General features: G+C 34.1%; 3 protein-coding genes across 3 annotated transcripts; 2 read left to right on the top strand and 1 right to left on the bottom strand.

Annotated features, from left to right (window-relative positions):
• On the top strand, nt 6155-7520 carry LOC104766903. The gene is made up of 2 exons (XM_010490879.2): nt 6155-6737; nt 6850-7520. The coding sequence occupies exons 1-2, from the start codon at nt 6297-6299 to the stop codon at nt 6865-6867; spliced, it is 459 nt and encodes a 152-aa protein (XP_010489181.1). The 5' UTR covers nt 6155-6296; the 3' UTR covers nt 6868-7520.
• Nucleotides 11733-12262, bottom strand: LOC109130966. Its single transcript, XM_019241174.1, has one exon. It carries the CDS (start codon nt 12143-12145, stop codon nt 11948-11950), a length of 198 nt encoding a protein of 65 aa, XP_019096719.1. The 5' UTR covers nt 12146-12262; the 3' UTR covers nt 11733-11947.
• LOC104766901 (pentatricopeptide repeat-containing protein At2g15820, chloroplastic) lies at nt 13554-16421 on the top strand. Its single transcript, XM_010490878.2, has 2 exons — nt 13554-14272; nt 14347-16421. Exons 1-2 carry the CDS (start codon nt 13628-13630, stop codon nt 16189-16191), a joined length of 2490 nt encoding a protein of 829 aa, XP_010489180.1. The 5' UTR covers nt 13554-13627; the 3' UTR covers nt 16192-16421.

Raw genomic sequence — 21198 nt, 5'->3', positions numbered from 1 at the left:
ACGCAACACCTCCCAGTGTTAGGGAACTGGCTACTCTTTTACCGCAACGGTGCTCATCCTCTGCAATCCAGATACTCTCAAAGCCTTTCTCTCCGGAGGAAATAAAGCTTGCAGTGTTCTCTCTGCCCCGTAACAAGGCTCCTAGACCAGATGGGTATAGTGTCAAATTTTTCACTGCTCACTGGAACACAGTAGGACATGATCTTGTAGATGTTTTCCTTGAATTCTACGCCTCATGACAAATACTCAAGCAATGGAACTCCACCCTGATCTCTCTCATCCCAAAAACCCCCAATGCATCTCGAATGGGTGAGTTTCGCCCGATTGCATGTTGCAATACCATCTACAAAGTGGTTACTAAGCTCCTAGCAAACCGTCTTAAGGTTGTTTTGCCGGATCTCATCACCAACTCGCAATCGGCGTTCATTCCAGACCGCCTCTTGGTGGAGAATGTCCTGCTTGCAACAGAGCTCATTCAAGGTTATAACCAGAAAAACATCTCTTCTCGTGGCTTACTAAAGGTTGTCCTCCGGAAAGCCTTTGATTCAGTGCATTGGGAGTTCATCATCAACACTCTGCGCGCCATGAACTTTCCCCCTCACTTTGTAAATCTAATCAGCCAGTGTATCACAACTCCGATGTTCTCAATCTCAGTCAATGGTGAATCCTGTGGGTATTTCAAGGGAGCGAAAGGTCTCAGGCAAGGCGACTCGATCTCTCCCTACCTCTTCACCATCGCTATGGAAGTGTTCTCTCAACTACTAATCAAAAGTTATGAGAATACTTCCATAGGTCTACATCCAACAACCTCCAATCCGCAGGTCACACACCTTGCTTTTGTAGATGACATAATGGTCTTCTTTCACGGCAAGAAGGATTCCCTGCTCAACATCACTGCAGTTTTACAGGAATTCTCTTGACATGTCATGACTCTCTATGAACAAGGACAAGACTGAGCTTTATGTTGCAGGGGTGAACCAGTGTGAAACCTTAGAGATTTTTTCTCTTGGTCTCAAGTTTGGTTCATTTCCTTTCCGGTACTTGGAACTTCCCCTTATGCACCGTAAGCTTCGTATTGCTGACTACAGACCGCTTATTGACAAAGTTGCCTCCCGATTCACAACCTGGTCTGCTCATGCTCTGTCATATGCGGGACGTATGGCTCTCATATCATCAGTCATCTATGGAACAGTTAACTTCTGGGCATCAGCTTTCATCCTGCCTAAAGCCTGCATAAAACAGATTGAGAGTCTCTGTTCTCGATTCTTGTGGACGGGGGACATAAACAAGAAGCCAGCCGCAAAAGTTTCCTGGAATTCACTTTGTCTTCCTAAGGCGGAAGGGGGTCTTGGTTTAGGTGTTTTTCTACTTGGAATAAAACACTCTGTCTTAAGCTCATATGGAGGCTGTTTACTGGGGACTCCCTGTGGGCTCAGTGGCTAAAGAATAATAAAATTAAAGAGGGTACATTTTGGCTTCTGGATGAGAAGAAGGCAAACTCGTGGACGTGGAAAACACTTTTGCGCCTGCGTACTCTTGCTATCCGTTTTCTTCGATGTGTTGTAGGAAATGGTCAGCAGACAAGCTTTGGTATGACTGCTGGTCTCCTTTTGGACAGCTCATCCACTTTATCGACCCTACTGGACCAGCTCAAACAGGTATCCCACTCAACGCTGTTGTTGCAGATGCCTGTACTCCTTCAGGTTGGTTGCTGAGGCCGTCTCGTTCACCACAAGCGGAGCAATTACATATTTATATCACCACAATCCCCTCACCAGCCATTTGCCATGTTTCCGATTCTTTTCTCTGGAATATCGATGGCGAAGAGAAAGACTTTTTCAACGCAAAGCAAACCTGAGAGGCGCTAAGGCAAAGATCTGACCCACTCCCTTGGGTAAAGCAGGTTTGGTTTAAAGGGGCAACCCCCAGGCATGCTTTTCTGTTCTGGCTCATGCATCTAGATCGGCTCCCTACTCGATCTCGTTTGGCAAGCTGGAGAATGCAACTAGTAACTACATGTTGCATTTGTGGACAAGGGCTTGAAACTCGTGAACACCTATTCCTACGCTATGAACTGAGTGAGGAAATTTGGTTACAAGTAACAAGAAGATTGGGCTACCGGCCCTTTGTGTTTCACACTTGGGAGGCCTTATCAGCTTGGTTGGATTCTTCTGATGCCACCACCACCAGGACCCTTAGGAGACTTGTTGCACAACTAGTCATTTACACCATCTAGATGGAGAGAAACAATCGGCTACATCACAATATCATCACTCCACCACATGTCTTATTCAGAGCGCTGGACAGAGGAGTTAGAGATGCAATTCTTGCAAGGAGTCACAGGAAGCTTTTCAAGCATTTGTTGAGAGACTGGCTAAAGTTTGTATAGAACGGAACCCCCTTTTCCACCAATGATGGTCTTATATCGATAGCCCTTGATTTTCTTTTTTTGGCAAGGCTTATCGGATGTGTAACCTTTATTGTAGCTACTACAATACATTTTCTCTAATGAAAATTCACAAATTTTCAAGAAAAAAAAAACGAAAAAAGAAAACTGAAACTGAGGCAGAATTAAATCAACTTACCAAAGGTTGAATTCTCAAGGAATGCACAGTACTGGATTGTTGTCCTCTTTTGGGTATTGTTGGTAATTCTCAAGGCAAAAGATGATCCGAAACAACAACACGAGTCGTATTTATAGGACGAAACCTTTCTTCCTAATTCTACTAATATTGCAAAACACTTTTGAGTTTATCACCTAAGCAAAATAAAGAAAAAGAGAAAACACACAAAACCTACGTAGACTAGGATTTGTGGAACACGTCCGCTGCTGGATCAATCCCATACCGCCTCTTTGGCCCATTTACAGATTACGAAGCCCATTAAAGCGTATAACTTTATTACATTCAGTTTCAGATACATTATATTATAATATACCGTGAAATGCATGTAGTATGTACTACACATGTACGTAGGCTGTCTCTTGTAAATTTAACTTTCGATAATGTTGTTCTAATTGTGAAAACATTTTGAATTATACGGCAAGAGACTCTAATATATATGAAACGGATGTGTGTGAGACCATTTCAGTAACGCGCGTTAATTAATCCGGTAATATGTTCATTAACATAAGATGAGGCTTTTATTCATTAACATAAGATGAGTATTTATACATAATGGTAAATATATGATAAGGCTGAGTTTCCTATTCTAAGATAAATATAAATATAAATAATACATAAGAGATATAGTGTAAATATTTTTAATGTATATTTCTAGATCCTCCTTGATCTCTGCTTTCCTTGATACCCTTCCGCAAGCTCATACGTCGTAACACGTATGAGATTGGACAAGTTTATAGTATTGGCAGCAACTTGTGAATGAACAGGAGCGGCCGGTGTAGAAAAGTATAGTAGCAGTAGTTTTGTAGAAGTGCGGCGGCTTGTACAGCAGCGGCATGGCAGTAGAATAAAATCACATGTGTTTGGTTCACCAAAACACTAGTAGAATGGTAGAACATATGTCGAAGTTGATGATGAATTAACTTAAAAACCAAATCTTCAAGTCAAATCTTCAAATCAATATCGTGATAGTAGAAGATAGCGGAAGCAACACTGGCTATTACAGCAGCGGTGGCTAGGTTAACGATTTTAGAACGAAGGCAGTGGTTGCTGAAGCCAAGCAACGGCGGCGATAGAAAAGAAATTTAGGTCAGGTCACAAGAGCAGATGCTCTGATATCATGATATAATTTAGAAAGGCTTGGTTTATTCATTAACATAAGATATGAGTATTTATACATAATGGTAAATATATGATAAGGCTGAGTTTCCTATTCTAAGATAAATATAAATATAAATAATACATAAGAGATATAGTGTAAATATTCTTAATGTATATCTTCTAGATCCTTAATATTCTTAATGTATATCTTCTAGATCTGTGGTTTCCTTGATATTTTTCCATTGCAACACTTGTGGTTAATCTAGTGTTGTCGAAAAAATTATCTCTCTGGCTTCATCGAATATCTATTTCTAGCTAAAGCGTCGATCAGAGAGTGGACTTACCTGAACCGCTAGCTCCAAGAACGGCAAGGATCTCTCCGTCACGAGTTTCGCCAGAGATGTTTTCTAGAAGAGTCTTGGTCTTGGAGAAAGATGGCCTCCTCTATGGAACCAGATCGTGAAACTCAAGCTTCCGGCGAACAGAGACGTTGTAAGTGAGGTTGTTGAAAGATAGAACGAAGGGAACAGGCCGCATGCGATAATCGTCATCTCCGTCGAGTGACGATGAACCTTCTCGGTAAAAGAACTCTGAACAGGAGTATCGTCGCCGACTTGTACTTTTCGAACGTCGCTAACGTTCTTGAGAAGTTTACCTAAAGTAAACGATGAGCTAATGATCTCCATGGAATGAAACGGCGACGCATGATCGTCTCTTCTGCTACAAGGCGAGACATTTAAGAGTAAAAAAGAGCGTAGAGTGAGAAAAATGCTGTGCTGTGCTTGCACCCGGAAATTAAAATACTGTTCAAAGTTGTATATATGTTTTGATGTTGAATGAAATGTGAATTTAGTCGTCCTTACATATGTATATGAAGTAACGTGTTTGTAAGTGTGCGAAAAAGAAGGCTCGATGTATTGAATGAGTTGCAGCATGAGAAATCTGTTAGGTTAGTGCTGTTGGCAATAATATTTTTAGCGGCTGGATGGAAATGCGTTTTGGATTTCTCATAATTTTAATTAGGGCGGGGAAGGTAATGAGATACATACGACCTATAAATCTAGAATTCCCAAGGTGATAATACTAAATTATGTTGAAGTGTGCATATGAAACGGATGGACATGTGGCGTTTAGGTGTGTTTATTTCGATAATGGATAGGTGAAGGGTGTTGATCTTAGCTTTTTATAGACGAAGCACTTGTCTTACGAAAACCCACAACATAATTGTCATGATTTGGACATTAATATATAGTTGGGTGTGGAGAGAGTATTCTAAAGTGAGAGATAGATAGGGTACTCACATTACAAAAAAATAAGACTTAATTACTTTGGGTGTGGGACGGGACTACAACGTTGTTACTTTTGATTCTTTATTCACACTTCAAAATCTACCACGTACATTCCATAATCTTATATACTATGTACGTACACTCTGGACTTCTTGATATCTTATCTCACTCTTAGTCAGGGTTAATTTAATAGTAAAAATGAATGGTTATGTGATCCTTTATATGTTTTCTAAACACGAGTCATGAGCGTTAAAACATGGAAACATTACATACAAAAAGAAATAGTAACGTTTGTTAAAAGTACTTAGAAATGAATGTGAAACTCAAATACATAAGAAAGCAGTTAATTAGCACAACCAATGAACCAATAATAATCTCCTTTCCTCCGATTAATCAATCATTTGTTGGCATTAGTTTTTGGGTAACATTTTAATTTGTATAGTGTTAATGTTCATATTTTATTTTAAATGAAGTAATGAACTATAACCTTTTAATATTTTACAGTAAAGTTCATTTTTGTTAACTATAAAAAAAATTTAGAAAATCTTAGCTTGTTTTGTGCATTTAAAGTTTACAAAAAAAAAAATCTTGTATTAAATAAAGAAGTTGTTTTACAAAAAATCTTGTATTAAACAGAATGTATATATTTATTAAAACCGTGGGACTAAAATTGAAACCCGGTTTAGAAATTCCGTCACACATGTTAACGTCTGTTAAGTAATGTGTTTGATTCTACTAATTTTTAAAAAACAAAGTTTTATTTGACATCAATTAAATACATTGGGTATTTTTGTTTGATTCTACCAATTTTTAAAAAATAAAGTTTTATTTGACATCAATTTAATACACTGGGTATTTATTTGACATCAATTAAATACATTGGGTATTTCTGTTAAGTCATGTGTTTGATTCTACCAATTTTTAAAAATGTTTCTCTTTTAATAGTATAGATAAAGTAATGAACTATAACCTTTTAATATTTTACATTAAAGTTCATTTTTGTTAACTATAAAAAAATTTAGAAAATCTTAGCTTGTTTTGTGCATTTAAAGTTTACAAAAAAAATCTTGTATTAAATAAAGAAGTTGTTTTACGAAAAATCTTGTATTAAACAGACTGTATATATCTATTAAAACCGTGGGACTAAATTGAAACTCAGTTTAGAAACCAGTCTTGCTTCATATTCATCTTCGTTCATCTTGCGTCTTTCACAGTTTCTTTCAACTTCATCATCTTCACCATCGTTTTGCTTCTTTCAAATTCATCATATTTCATCAAAGAAGACATGGAATTGTCGAAATTGAAGCGACTGCTGGCGAGTTTCATCCTCGGATCGATAGCACCTCCGGTGATAATACTTACCTACGCGAGTGGAACCTCGGTTCTTCACCCCATTGTCAACTTCCTTCGTGCCACGGTTCATAGAGGGTTATCTTGTTTCTCTATGGGGGCTCTTGATGTTGGGGGCTGGAAAGATGCAACAATCGAGTTCGTAGTCTGGGTTCTTGGCCTTCTTTGTAGGTGGGGTAACACAACTGGTTCTCGGCCTCGCCATATCAGAGCTTGCTCTTCAACTGGTTGTTCTCCTGTTTCTGCCAGTGTATTTCATAGCTTTTGTGAGAGGGAACTTAGGCGGGATCCTTTTAAGATCAACAAGTGGCTTTTAGGCGTCTTTATCTTGTGTGTAGCGGCTGCTGCGACCGCGATGGAGGTTTTGACAAAGAGGGTGAGCAATCATCTTCAACTATTTTTATGGAATGTCTTGAATTTTTTTTAATTATATACTTTTGGTTTTACAATAAACATGCTTTTAGTAACATTTGGTGGTGGTGGTGAAGGTTTATGACGCCACATAAGAAGGGGATAACGGTTTTGTGGATAGTGTTGTTTGAGAATAAGTGACAGTCCACGATTTACAACAATACAATTTGATAAAAAGTGGTAATCATCGACATCGGCATTGCAACTATATTAAGTGCGTGATCATAGGAATATCTTTGGCGTGTACATATTGTGAAGTTTGAGATTCTAACAACTATTAGAGTGTGTCAAGCTCAATCAATACCACATGTAAATGTGGAGGACCATTCATATATAGTAATTAGTTGATGCGGACATCGATCCTACAATCTAAACCGTTGAACCAGATCCTGTACCACATCCTGTACCAGAAGTACGAGAAGGCTCTATGACATGATCTAAGGCTAAACAGCTAAGGAAGAGGTTTAACCTAGCCGTTCAAGACATTGTAAGCTCCCTAGAGCTGAAGGACGTCGACTGGTTTGTACCACCATCATGCCACCATAACGAATATGATCACATTGCCGAGGAAAAGCTTGCTGAAGCCTTCACCCAAATGAGCCTTGATCAAACCAGTTCCCCAGGTATGAAACCTCTTTTGGCAGGTCAAGGAACCTCAAGAATCCAAGAGAAAACATTGGAGCTGCTAGAGACGTGTGATACAAGTTACACCCTTGAAAGCGATCAAGATAGTGAAGATCAAGACCAAGACATAGAGGACATGGACGAGCATCAAGAGACTGACCAAGATACTCTAGAGGAACTCCAGGAAGACCCCTACTTCAATAAACAAGCCAACAATCAAGTACAAGACAAGAACCCTGAAGTAGCACATCGAGTAGTACACGAAGTGATTCAGAGAACATCAATTTTGACTTGATCGCATCCAGGTAAGTCCTATTCAATATTTTTGATCCTTTCAGGTCCCACCAACCCCAACAACGGCTAGAAGACTTGCTCATCAAGAGAGATCAAGTCTACTTTAGTATTTCCTTTAATTAGTTTATTTACTTTCCAAAAACAATGGTTTTGTGTTTGGTTTTATTTGCTTTCTTTTGTTGCATTATTTTGCATTTATTTTCGGCCTTAGGGCTAGCTGAAGGACTCTTATAAAGTCCCCCTGCAGCAGTTGTACGATTGTTACCTTTGATATTAATAAAACACTGAATTTTCTTACTTCTTCTCTTTAAGTGTTCTTGAGAGAATAAACTTGTTTTTTGTCTTGTGTGTGAGATTCCACAAGGCTGAGTTCGTGTACTGTATCAGAGACCAATCACATCTCTGTGGTGTACTTCAATCCGCCAGCACTTCCCCTTTTACCGATCACACACGAGAAAAACGACCGTCATCGTGTCAGATCTACATCATCGACCATTTTTCTTTCACAAGAGAGAAGCGACCGCCAGCTTGTGAAGCCATCATCTCTATCACGGTACAAGACTCACCACCAAGTCTTGTATCATTAGTAATTACTATAAGCAAAACTCAAACAAAGAATTAGAGGAGAAAATTATGATAACCAAGTAAATTGGGGAGACGCGAGAGGTCGTCCACTAATAGCAAGTAGAAAGATTACAATTATATTAACCTCATATTGGAAGGCTTAGACCATCTCCAATGGTTTTCTCTATTTTTCCTCTATAAAAGAGGAGAGATTTGCTCCAATGGTTTTCTCTATTTTTTCCTCTAAAAACGAATATTCCAAATATATTCTTTTTTTATTTTACAATTAACACCTTTTATTTATAAAAATTGTAAACTAACCCATTTTACTTTAAATTTGTAACACTTTCATAAAATTATTATTTTTATTTAAATTAAATATTTTAGCGATATTAGTGGATTCCAAAATAATCTATCGGATTATTAAGTTATTAGTTTTTGTTGTATTAAAATAATTATTATGGATTGAATGAAAAATAAATTTTATAATTTATAGAAATTATCTTTTCCAAATGGTAGTCTCAATATTTTAAACTAAATATTTATACTTAAATTTATATTATTAGTTTTTAAAAATACTTATTTTATTAAATTTGTATTATTAGTTTTTAAAAATATTTATTTTATTTATTTTGGTCATAAATAAAAGAAGTTAAAGATTAAGAGGATTACTTTGCAAATAAAATAGTTCACCTCTATTTATAGAGGAAAAAATAGAGTTCCTCTAAAAATAGAGAAAAAAATAGTAATCTCTATTATAGAGATGAAAATAGAGATTCATTGGAGCAAAACTACTCTATAATAGAGTTTACAGATAAAAATAGAGAACCATTGGAGATGTTCTTTAGCAGGTTAGGAAAATAACTAAAAATTGGGCTAACGTCGTCAACAAACAAAAAACTCTGGATAGGGTCATAGGGCTAGAGAGGTCGCTCATTGCTGAGTCCGTAGCTTGTTTTACTACCGGTATTCATGTATGCATTAAAATAAGCAAACCTAGGAAGTGTTTGCTTTGCGAAATCAGAATCCAAACGTTGGTTCATTATAATCATAATAAATTTGGTGCACACAAACGAAACAAAATCGTAGTCAACTCTTGTGTGCGAAACACATTATTCCACGCAGGATTTCAAGCTCTTGCTTTCTGTCTCCTTTCGTGCAGGGAAGGATCTAGATTGAGTTTCTACACATTGCAGGGAAAATTATATTCTTACACAACGTAGACATGAATATAATGTTTTTATCTTATAAACTCATACTCAAGATGTTTTTTAAAAAAATGTTCAAAAAACAATCGCAACAAAAACAAAAATATATTTTATCTAAACAATTATATAATTTAGTTAGAGAATCTCTATAAATAACAATAAAATAACAATTGAAGAATCAACCATGGCTCAAAAGTGGTCCTCACAAAGATGCCTACAAAATCGGTCCTCCAAATAAATAGCATTAAAGTTGCTGTTTCTAAATAAACAAAGAATATATCTTGCTCAAGACTTTACGATAAAGAATAATAAATTTGTGGATCGGCTATGTGTAGTATGATCAAGTACGGGAACGATTAACAAATGATTGTGTCTGATCGGTTGCATGAGAATTAACATAAAACTATATTTTAATTTGTGGTATACCGCACAACAATTTTTTAAAAAATAATAACAATTTTTTTTTTATATATATTTAATTTGTTTTGTTTAATTAAATAATAATTTTGTTTGGATTATCAATTATTAGAACAATAATAAGAGAAATAAATACATAAATATGTAATTTATAAGCTATTGTCGGATTAAGTCACAATTTTACCAATAATTTAATTGTTTTACAAAATTTTAGTTAAATTACTCTTATTAGTGGTATTGACCAAATAATTAAAGAAAATTTTAATCCGTGTTTCAAAACCGAATTAACAATATTTTATATTTATACTAATGTTAATTCAAACCGTCATGTTAATAACATCTCCCGCTATATAACAACAAACCGTCATATTAGTGGTTTAACCCGTGTTTCAAAACCGTCATATTAATGGTTTTGGTTGTGTGTTGTGTTTCGTTTGTGAAGTTGATATTTATACATGGAAAATGCTTGATGAGCAAGGAGTTTACGATCCGTAGTAATAAAAGAGAGATTTGAGTGTTTTCCTATTTGAGTTGATAACATTATCGCAGAATAATATTCAGTTTCTTAACACGGTATATATTATATTAAATGTTTTTCTTGATGCTAAAGTTAAATATACGTGATTATTGAGTTTCTAAAGTTGGGTTCTCGTTTTTATGAACTTTATTAACGTTATAATAATTATTGCGATTTTAACCATTTGTTACTCAAACTCGGCTGTGTCATTTAAATTTAAGAGATCATACAGACTTTAAGGATCTATTAAAATAGGTTTAAAAATTTTTATGGGAGAAAAAATTTAATGCGTAGAGTTGTTTTTGGAAAAATCGAAATGTATAGATGTTGTCAAGCTATTTATGGTAATAAATGTATCAAATTAGCTCGATTTAAATAGTTCCATTAAATGAGTTTCCAGAAATTATTATTTTAGGTAATTAGTTAGTGGTTAATGTTGTAAATAAAACAAATTAAATAACGAAAACTTCAAGGGCATAACACAAAATGTACTTCAAAAATAATAATATAGATGGTCCAACTATTTTAGCAACATACACACAAATACTCGTAACACGCGTTACAAAATCTGATCAGTATGTTTCTATTCCAAGTTCCAACCTAATTTATGTATTTGGTGGTAACCAAACAAATATGTACCGAATTAGGGATTTGTTCATCATTTTTACTAATTTTATACACTTTTTACCGAATCGACAACTTGATTGTGGTTTAACCGTCCTAGTCTTACCTGCATTTGAAATGACTGACCAATTTTTTTCACCTTATTACATTTCTTTACAGCGAAATTAGAAACTAAGCATTTTATAATGCTTTTTATATTGTGATAATTAAATGAGGTAAAATCTATAACTACAGAAACTAGAAGCATCTGACCAAGACATCACTCAATCTTTTTTGCATTTTTCCTCTAGCTACTCCAATTAAACTATATAAGTCTCTAAAAGAAACTGTTAAGGTTAATGTCGTGGTGGATTTAGGTTATGTGTAGCTTCGTCGGTTTGGGTAGGAAACAAAGAAAAAAGAATATAAAACTATGTGTGACTTTTAATAACTTGTAAACACTTATCACGCAATAAACAAACAGTTGACAAGTTAAGCTTAAGCGTCAATTAAGTTGTTAGGCTTATTAACAAATCACATAAAATAAAATTAATGAGAAATCGGTTGAGCCTAGACACGTCTAATTGACTTATTGTCCGAAAACGGGACCAGTGTGTTTACGCACGTCTTATTCGTCAACCTCTTTTCAATTTGCCCAACTTTGTTTCAGATCTGTTCTGTTCCAATTTGGTAACATTTAGTCATTTACTGTTGCAAGAAATAGTTTAATATCGTAATCCACGGTTACAAGTATTTTATTTCCACAACAAATTTTCAACATTGGAACCTAAAACACGAAATTGGAGAAGGAAACAAATAATTACAAACTCAAGTGATAACGTATGAGAATGACTAAAACTAGTTCTTATTTTTTTTTTTTGAAAATTAAGTAATATTGAATTTACATGAACATTCATTTATCAAAGGAAATAAAAACAATATACAAACTCAGGGAAGAAAGCCCATGATGTAAGGTGAAGAAGGGCGATAAGGGGAGGGGGAGTAAGAGTAGAGGCCATGGCGGTGGTGAGCATGAGGCGGAGAAGAGTGGCTCAAGAAGGTTCTGACGGCGTCAGCCACCACCACCAAGAACTCCATTGCTATCTTCATAATCTCTATGCATAGCTCTATTTTCTTTATCACCATCCTCTCTCTCTCTCTTAGTTTTTTTTTTCTCTACTTGAGATTCTTACTCCATCTTCTTTGTCTTTGGTATTTATATAAAGTCAAACATATAACATGCACGCCATGTGAATTATATATGTATTAAAACTATTGTATAACTTGTTTTGACATTTATATATAATCTCTTCAATTTTTTTTTTAAATTGAAAACATAAATAAAATGGCAGAATGTTTCTGCGGTTATATTTATTAAAATTTATATATCGAAATATGAAATATATCGCATTTTTACACTTATTCATTTGACATTTTGGGAATGGAGACTAAAATCAAAAGAACTTTTACATTTTATGAGTTTTCAGAATAAAAAATATATTCGTTTATTTTATTCTTAGCCAAGAATTTCTTATTTTTGTAAGTCTTTACGATGTATATATTGATCCTAGCTAAATAAAAAAAGGTGACCATATGATTGCGTTTTTGCTTTTAAAAGCAACTCCTCTCTCTCTTTCTATCTCAAATTTGTACCATCATCCTAAATAGAGCAAGAGTGCAAGACCCATGCCTCTCGTGAATTTTAGTCCTGTTCGGTAGTCGGTAGCATAGTCTCCACGACTACTTTATGTGATAGAAAACACACAAACTAACACACCGCTGCTGCGTCGTATCTCTATCGTGGGGACTTTGAATTTATTGCAACGACTTTTTAGCTTTAGTCTTTAGATGAAGATATGACTTTTGTCCGTCCCTGCAAATTATTTCCAATAATTGCGGCGACTCTTTTCAATGGCTAACCGCGTTTCACGAATCACGACCGTGATTGTTATATATCATTTGTGTCTTTTTCCTTGTTCGCGACGGTAGAGTCATGGCGACCGAACCTTGCCTTCATCTACCAAAATTTAGTCAGGTAATATACGTGAGAAAAAAATTAGAGTTAATAAAAGTAGCCTCCAAATGAAAGGAACATTAAAGAATTCAGAAAATATATTTTAACAATTGTTATTACAAAAAGTCAGAAATAACGTTTGAATTGGTAACTAGCAGAACAAGTACATGTCTAAACATCATTTATAGTGAGAATAAAAAGCTTATTTGGATTACAACATAGCGAGAAATTAAAAAAGAATCATTCTTAAACACAAACATTCCCATATAAAATCTAGTGAACCTACTTGTATTAATATATATTTTCTACCTCTTCTAACACAATCTGAAGATAAATTAATCCTACATAATTATTATTTATGAATTAAAAATTTATTTATGTTTTAATTAAATCATAAACAGTAGTTGACATTTTTATAAATGAAAATTTTAGTTTACTAGTTTATTTATAGTATATTTGTAATTAAAAATATTTGTATAAGAGTTATAATTTTTTAGTTTCAAAACATTATCTTTGTCTATAATATTTGAGACGACCTTATGAAAATAAAAAAAATAAAAGTAAACTAAAGCAAAAAAACCAAACTAAATCCAACGGCCGTGAGCGATGCAACAATGATTGTCACCGGAGCTTGCGACTTCTCTTCATCACTCTCCGTCGCCTCTTCCTCCTCCTCCTCCTCCGCCATCGCCGTCTCACCCTTCAACGTTTCATCTCTCTCCTCTAACCCCAAATTCATCAATTCCAGCTCAACTCTCTTCCGTTCCCTTTCCTTCTCCCTTATCCACCACCGCAACAGCTACTCACGCCGCTCTCTCCGCCACCTCTCCTCTCATACAATTCACCGGAACAAAACCCAATTCTTCTCCAAGCCTTCTCCGCGGACTCCACCACTTTTCACGGCTAATTCCACAGCTCAACGAACCGGGACTTTCGTCGAACACCTTACAGGCATTACAGAATCGGAAGAAGGAAGCAATGAAGCCAACGATTTCGGTGATGTGGAGTCTGCCAGGAACGACATTAGAAACGTTGCGACTCGTAGAGTGGAAACGGAGTTTGAAGTGAGAGAATTGGAAGAGTTGCCGGAGGAGTGGCGACGGTCTAAGCTTGCGTGGCTGTGTAAAGAGGTCCCATCGCATAAAGCCGTAACGCTTGTGAGGCTCTTGAATGCTCAAAAGAAATGGGTTCGTCAAGAAGATGCTACTTACATCGCTGTTCATTGTATGCGGCTTCGTGAGAACGAAACTGGATTCAGGGTAACAACCTTTTAGATATGGCTTGTTGATGCTTAGTTTGTGGCTGATTTGTGCTAAAAGTTTTCATCTTTTAGGTGTATAGATGGATGACACAGCAGAATTGGTACAGGTTTGATTTTGGGTTAGCCACCAAGTTAGCTGATTTCTTAGGGAAAGAACGAAAATTTACGAAATGCCGAGAAGTGTTCGACGATATTTTGAATCAAGGGCGTGTTCCAAGAGAGTCTACATTTCATATTCTTGTAGTTGCATATCTAAGTAGCTCAGTAGAAGGCTGTCTCGAAGAAGCGTGTAGTGTTTACAACAGAATGATTCAGCTTGGAGGGTACCAACCGCATCTTAGTCTACATAATTCTTTATTTAGAGCTCTCTTGAGCAAACAAGGAGGAGGGTCTTTGAATGATCACCTTAAGCAAGCTGAGTTTATCTTCCACAATGTTGTGACAACTGGGCTTGAGGTTCAGAAGGATATTTATAGTGGATTGATCTGGCTGCATAGTTGTCAAGACGAAGTTGACAAAGATAGGATAAATTCTTTAAGAGAAGAGATGAAGAAGGCGGGGTTTCAGGAAAGTAAAGAAGTTGTGGTCTCGTTACTGAGAGCATATGCGAAAGAGGGAGGTGTGGAAGAAGTTGAGAAGACATGGCTTGAATTGCTTAATCTAGATTCCGGTATACCTTCTCAAGCGTTTGTTTATAAAATGGAAGCTTATTCAAAAGTTGGCGATTTTGCAAAAGCTCTGGAGGTATTTAGGGAGATGGAGAAGCATCTAGGTGGTGCAACTGTTACTGGATACCACAAAATCATTGAGGTTCTATGTAAATTCCAGCAAGTGGAATCTGCGGAATCTCTCTTAAAAGAGTTTGTAGAAAGCGGGAAGAAGCCGCTCTTACCTTCATACATCGAGATAGCCTTAATGTACTTCGATTTAGGTTTACATGAGAAGTTGGAGATGGCTTTTGTTGAGTGCTTGGAGAAATGTCAACCTAGCCAGACCATATATAACATATACTTGGAGTCACTGGTTAAGATCGGCAACCTTGAGAAAGCAGGGGATGTCTTTGATGAAATGAAGAACAACGGGACTATCAATGTGAATGCTAGATCATGCAACACCCTTTTAAAGGGATACCTAGATAGTGGAAAACAAGTGCGGGCAGAGAGAGTTTATGATCTGATGAGATTGAAGAAATATGAAATCGAACCACCGCTCATGGAAAAGCTTGATTACATCCTGAGCTTGAAGAGAAAAGAGGTGAAGAGACCGTTGAGCATGAAGCTAAGCAAAGAACAACGTGAGGTATTGGTAGGTTTGCTGTTAGGTGGCTTGCAAATCGAATCAGACAAAGAGAAGAAGAGCCACATGATCAAATTTGAATTCAGAGAGAATTCTCAGGCTCATCTGGTTCTGAAACACCACATACATGACCAGTTCCGCGAGTGGTTGCATCCTTTGAGCGATTTTCAGGAGGATATTATACCGTTCGAATTCTACTCCATTTCCCATTCATTCTTTGGGTTTTACGCTGATCATTTCTGGCCAAAGGGTCAGCCAGAGATTCCAAAACTGATTCACCGGTGGCTCTCACCACACTCACTTGCTTACTGGTACATGTACAGCGGCTTTAGAACATCGCAAGGTGACATTATCTTGAGATTGAAGGGAAGTCTAGAAGGTGTTGAGAAGGTAGTAAAGGCTCTGAGAGGCAAATCTATGGAGTGCCGGGTTAAGAAGAAAGGAAAAGTCTTCTGGATCGGACTACAAGGAACAAACTCAGCGTTGTTCTGGAAACTAATAGAGCCTCACATATTGGAGGACTTGAAAGATCATTTGAAACCTGCTTCTGAATCAATGGGCAATGATGGGGAAGCAGAAGAACAAAGCATCAACATTGAATCAAGCTCTTTATCACAGTGACGATTGTTTCCATTCATTAGAAGCACATATCAGATAAAAACTCAAAACTAAATGGGGTTTGATATTATTATCGTTGAATGTAGGAAGTTAGTAAGCTAGATTCAGTCAAACCACGTCCATCATAAACTCTTCTCTGCAATGTGTCGTATATAATCAAAATTTCTATACAGAAGATAATATTTGGCCGATGTATGAAAATTTCTATAAAGAAGATAATACTTTATAGATAATATTGATTTAAACATCATTATTAATTATTTTGAATGTTGGTGCTAATGAACGAGATGACTTAATTTGTAAAATAATATCTGACACTAAAAGATTATGTTACCGAATAATAAAATAAGAATTAGCAAAAATGTTTTCGTGCTCTCTTCACCTTTCTTTCTGTGCTCTCAGTTTCATAATTTCCCATAGCAAATCGTGTCTCAAGCATAGCAAAAATGTTAGATGATGGAAATTTTATGGAATTATGCATGGAAAACTCATAAGATTCACAAAGATGGGTATGGTGATACAATACGTGGTTTCCCTGATCTTAAATTTGATTTCTCCTTCTCTTGGTATCGGGTTGCTTGGATGTGCAAAATTGTATTGCATTGTACACAAGAAATGACAAACATGATGTTTTGGAAATAAGTTTCCATCCTGAAATGATAAACATCCTAGGCTTATTAAGGTGTTGCAACCATTTACAAACATGTCAAAGATAGTGAGGATCCCACTGCATTGACATTAAGTTTTGGTAAGCTAATTAGCCTAATTTTGATTATGCTTTTGTTTTTTTTTCTATATATCTTCTTCTCATTATCTGATGATATGGAAAAAAAAAGCTGTGTGTTTTTAAGTTCAAATTTCTTTGATCTTCCAAGTCTGATGACATATGGAAAACATTCATTTTTCATTGTTCGTGTCACAATGATGAGAATACAGTTTAATGATTTGAACTTGTAAACCCACAATATGATTTTTATTGTTTATAAATTTGACTAATAATTTTATGTGTTGAATTTTTAGTGTAATCTTGCAAAAGCAAATCTCTCATATGTGCCTTCTAAACCCTAGGATCTCTCTTGCCTCATTGTCTCACTGTCTCACTCTTGCTTTGTTTCTCCTGTCAGAACAATGGCGAATCTTGTCTCCGGCATGTATCGAGAGGACTACCCAGATGTTGGTAGTGCGGTGATGATTCAAGTAGATACTGTTTAAATTTATATTTTCTCAAGCACCCTAACTTTACAAAAAAATGTCCAAATTTCGTGCATTCAATTTCAAACAAACTCCACTTCATGTTTTTTTTTTTATTTCCTCTATAACATATTTGTAATCTTCATCTTCATTGTTCGTAAATCTATAAGTAGCACAAAACCTATGAAATCATTAACTCTATAGAACCATAATATCTTACAAAAATGAAAGTAAAGCACTAATGTCCAACAATAACTTAATCTAAAATTAATCCTTGGTTGAAACAAAAATGAAGTAACCTATATCAAGTAATAGTTTGAGATAAAATCATGCAAAATATTAGTTAGCTAGACATAACATATGATTTATTATTTTTAAATGATTTTCAAATCACTAGTATAATAATACTCCCTTCGTTTCAAAATATAGGATGTTTTAACTAAAGCACGCAGATTAAGAAATCTTTACTTTTAACAAGTTCAACCAATTAGAAACAATACTGCATAATATAAAATACTAAACTAATCTAAAAGTTGCATAAAAACTTGAAAATATCCTATATTATGAAACAAAAAACTTTTCTAAAACATCTTATATTTTGAAACAGAAGGAGTAGTAGATATCATTAAACATTTTATAATTCATAATTAAATAACATAAGATTTATTATTTTTACACAAATTACTTAAAATGTTTGATTGAGAACATCCCCTTTAATGTTCAATAACTAATATTATTTAAATTCATTATTAATTAATTAATATTCATGCTAAATAAATTAAAAGAAATGGATACATGTCACAATCTAACTGACTAATGTCACATGTAAACATATGTAAATATATATTTTTACGCGAAATCTAACAATTCTACCACATCTCTACCACTGTAGTTTCCAAACTACCACATCTCAAAACTCTTTTTTAAAATATCATAACCATTAAATAAAATGACTATAATACCCTTAGTCAAAAACTAAACAAAAATATTTATTATTTTATTTATTATCTTTCTCTCTCATCTCACTTTTGATTTTTTTTTTAAAAATTCTTAACACTTTTTGCTTTTCACTTTTTATTTTCGTTCTCTACTTCTTTACCTTCTTTTTTTTTAATTACAACTACATTATTTTTTTTTGCTGGAGATTTAAATATAACAGTGGACAAATTTACATTTTATATATAGATAATTGTAGAAAAAAATAAATTTAGTCCACAAATATAAAAATACACAATGTTGAAGTTTTTAGTAGACAACATTGAAATTTTTAGTAGACATGTTTCTCACACCGAAACTTATGGATAATTTTTTAGTGGTAGACAAGTTTACACCCTATGTATATAAACAATTGTAGCAGAAAATAATTTTTGTCCACCAATATAGAAATGCACAACAATGAAACTTTTGGTGGACAACATTGAGTTTTTCAGTGGACAACATTGAAATTTTCGGTGGACAACTTTAATATTTTTACATATGAAACAAATCATATGTAAAAATCGTATTAACGGACAAGCTCTCCCAAGTTGTATTAACGGACAAGTTTTTTTTTAAAAGTTATTAAATCCGGTAGACAATAATTATTGTCCACAAAATTTGTCATTTAGCTATTTGTCTTTTTGTACTTTGGTTCTTCCTTTTATCCATAATAAATGTTGTATCATGTGTCTGCTATAAAAGGACAATATTATTTATATATAATTTCTCAAATTCATGCTCATAAACTGAAAGATATTTTTGACAGATTGTGGTAGAACGTGAAAAGTGTTTTACAATGTGGTAGAATAGAAAAGTTTTAAGTTCAATGTGGTAGTCTTGACTAAATTCCCTATTTTTACCTTGCACCGCCCAATATAAGTCACATGTAAACATATATTACATTTTACAATTATGAACAAGATTTTGTGAACGACTTTTTTGCAGACGTGGATTTGTATTAGCCTTACGAGTTTCTAGTAAAAATTGATCTAACGGCTATAGGACGTCGTAGAGAAGTGTTCTAATCGCAACTACACACGGTATATATATAGTTTGCGTTAATTAAAATCTTGATAAAAATCAGCAAAATTGAGTAAAAGATATCTCAAAATCTAATATATATTTACATACTTTAACATACGTTACATAATTCATTAACCGCGTTAGATTTTTAGGGGAGAAACCTAAAAGATATCCTATCGAATTTTTCTTTGGACGTTTAATACCAAACTTTTTTGGTTGGAAAAAAAATCTCATTATATTTTCTCTAAAGACCTTATATTTGAATTGTTGGTGAATTTGAATTTATAATTTAACAACTGTTAACAGGCGTTACAAAATCATTAAAGATGTTAATTAAATGTTAATCTTAGGTGTTTAAATAAATATAGGAAAATCACGTTTTAAACCTTCAAAGTGTCACTAAGTAGCACTTTAAACCTCCAGAAAATTTCAATAACATTAAATACCTTTAAAATAATTTTACTAACACTTTGAACTTTTAAAATGCTTTTACTAACACTTTAAACCTTTAAACGAACTTTCATTTTTGTATCGCCATAAAAAATAACGGAATAATAATATCCGTCAACGCGAAATAGTTAAACTATGTTAGTTTAATTTAAATTATAATAAGTTTTAGTTTTTGTAAATAAATAAAAAGATAAAAAAAAATTTGTGTTCATCTTCATTTTTTACAAAACTTTTACGACGTTACTCTTCACATTATTAATCTTTTTAATAAATGCATCTCCACTCGATTCTAATTCAAATCATTGACTTCTCATTGGAAACCAATGAATCTTCTAAATATATTGTCGTCTTCAATTTTACATTTGTCAAATGTTTTAACCTTACCTCTAATTCTTCATTTTTTTTGCTTTGATGTATTTTTAAATTTTTTTATAAATCGTCATAAATAATTAAATTAAATTAAATTAATTAAACAAGCATTTAAATCAAACCAACATAGTTTAACTATTTACTCTCAAGTACGGTTCTCAGGGAGGGAATTGACCCGCCTATTCCGACCATGGAGAACACATTGACAGATATTATTGTTCAGTCATCTTTCATAGCGGTACAAACAGAAAAGTTAGTTTAAAGGTTTAAAGTGTTAGTGAAATCATTTTAAAGGTTTATAGTGTTGGTGAAAATATCTCAGTGTTTAAAGTGCTACTCAATGACACTTTGAAGGTTTAAAATGTGATTTCCTGTTTCTCGTTCAAATGAAGATTTTTAAAATATCCATTTTGAATCATAATTTCTCGTTCAAATTAACTTCGATTATCACATGTAAAAAATATATGATATAGATAATTTGTTCTACAAATTCAAAACATTGAAAATTATATTGAAAATTTGTTAAAAATACCCCTTTTGGGATACCTTTTTCGAAAATACCATTTTTTTTTTAACATTTTTATTTTTACCTTTTTTTACAATATATTAAATTAATTTTTAGAATTTTTTTTTAGGTTTGGGTTCTCTATTTTACATTTAAGATATAGTTTTGAGGGGTTAGTGTTTAGTAGTTGGAATTTAGGACTTAGAATTTAGTTGTTTTATACATAGAAAAGGGTATTTTTGAAAATGGACAGCATGAAAGAGTATTTTTAAAAAGTGACATAGGAAAATGGGTATTTTTGAAAAGATCTTATATTTGTATTGTTGGTGAATTTGATGTTATAATTTAACAAATGTTAACAGGCGTTACAAAATTATTAAAGATGTTAATTAAATGTTAATATTTGGTGTTTAAATAAATATATACAATCTTTACCAAAAAAATATAAAAATTTTAGTTTATAAATATAAACTATCCACTTTGAATTTTTATTT

This window comes from Camelina sativa, chromosome 19 (assembly GCF_000633955.1).
Source record: "Camelina sativa cultivar DH55 chromosome 19, Cs, whole genome shotgun sequence".
Classification (NCBI taxonomy): Eukaryota; Viridiplantae; Streptophyta; class Magnoliopsida; order Brassicales; family Brassicaceae; genus Camelina; species Camelina sativa.
This window is presented reverse-complemented; position numbering and strand designations above follow the sequence as displayed.

Bases quoted from the DNA above. Each gene is read 5' to 3' on its own strand.
- LOC104766901 (XM_010490878.2), top strand. From the start codon at position 13,628: ATGATTGTCACCGGAGCTTGCGACTTCTCTTCATCACTCTCCGTCGCC. The intron at 14,273-14,346 runs GTAACAACCTTT...TTCATCTTTTAG, and splicing joins AGAACGAAACTGGATTCAGG to GTGTATAGATGGATGACACA.
- LOC104766903 (XM_010490879.2), top strand. From the start codon at position 6,297: ATGGAATTGTCGAAATTGAAGCGACTGCTGGCGAGTTTCATCCTCGGA.
- LOC109130966 (XM_019241174.1), bottom strand. From the start codon at position 12,145: ATGGTGATAAAGAAAATAGAGCTATGCATAGAGATTATGAAGATAGCA.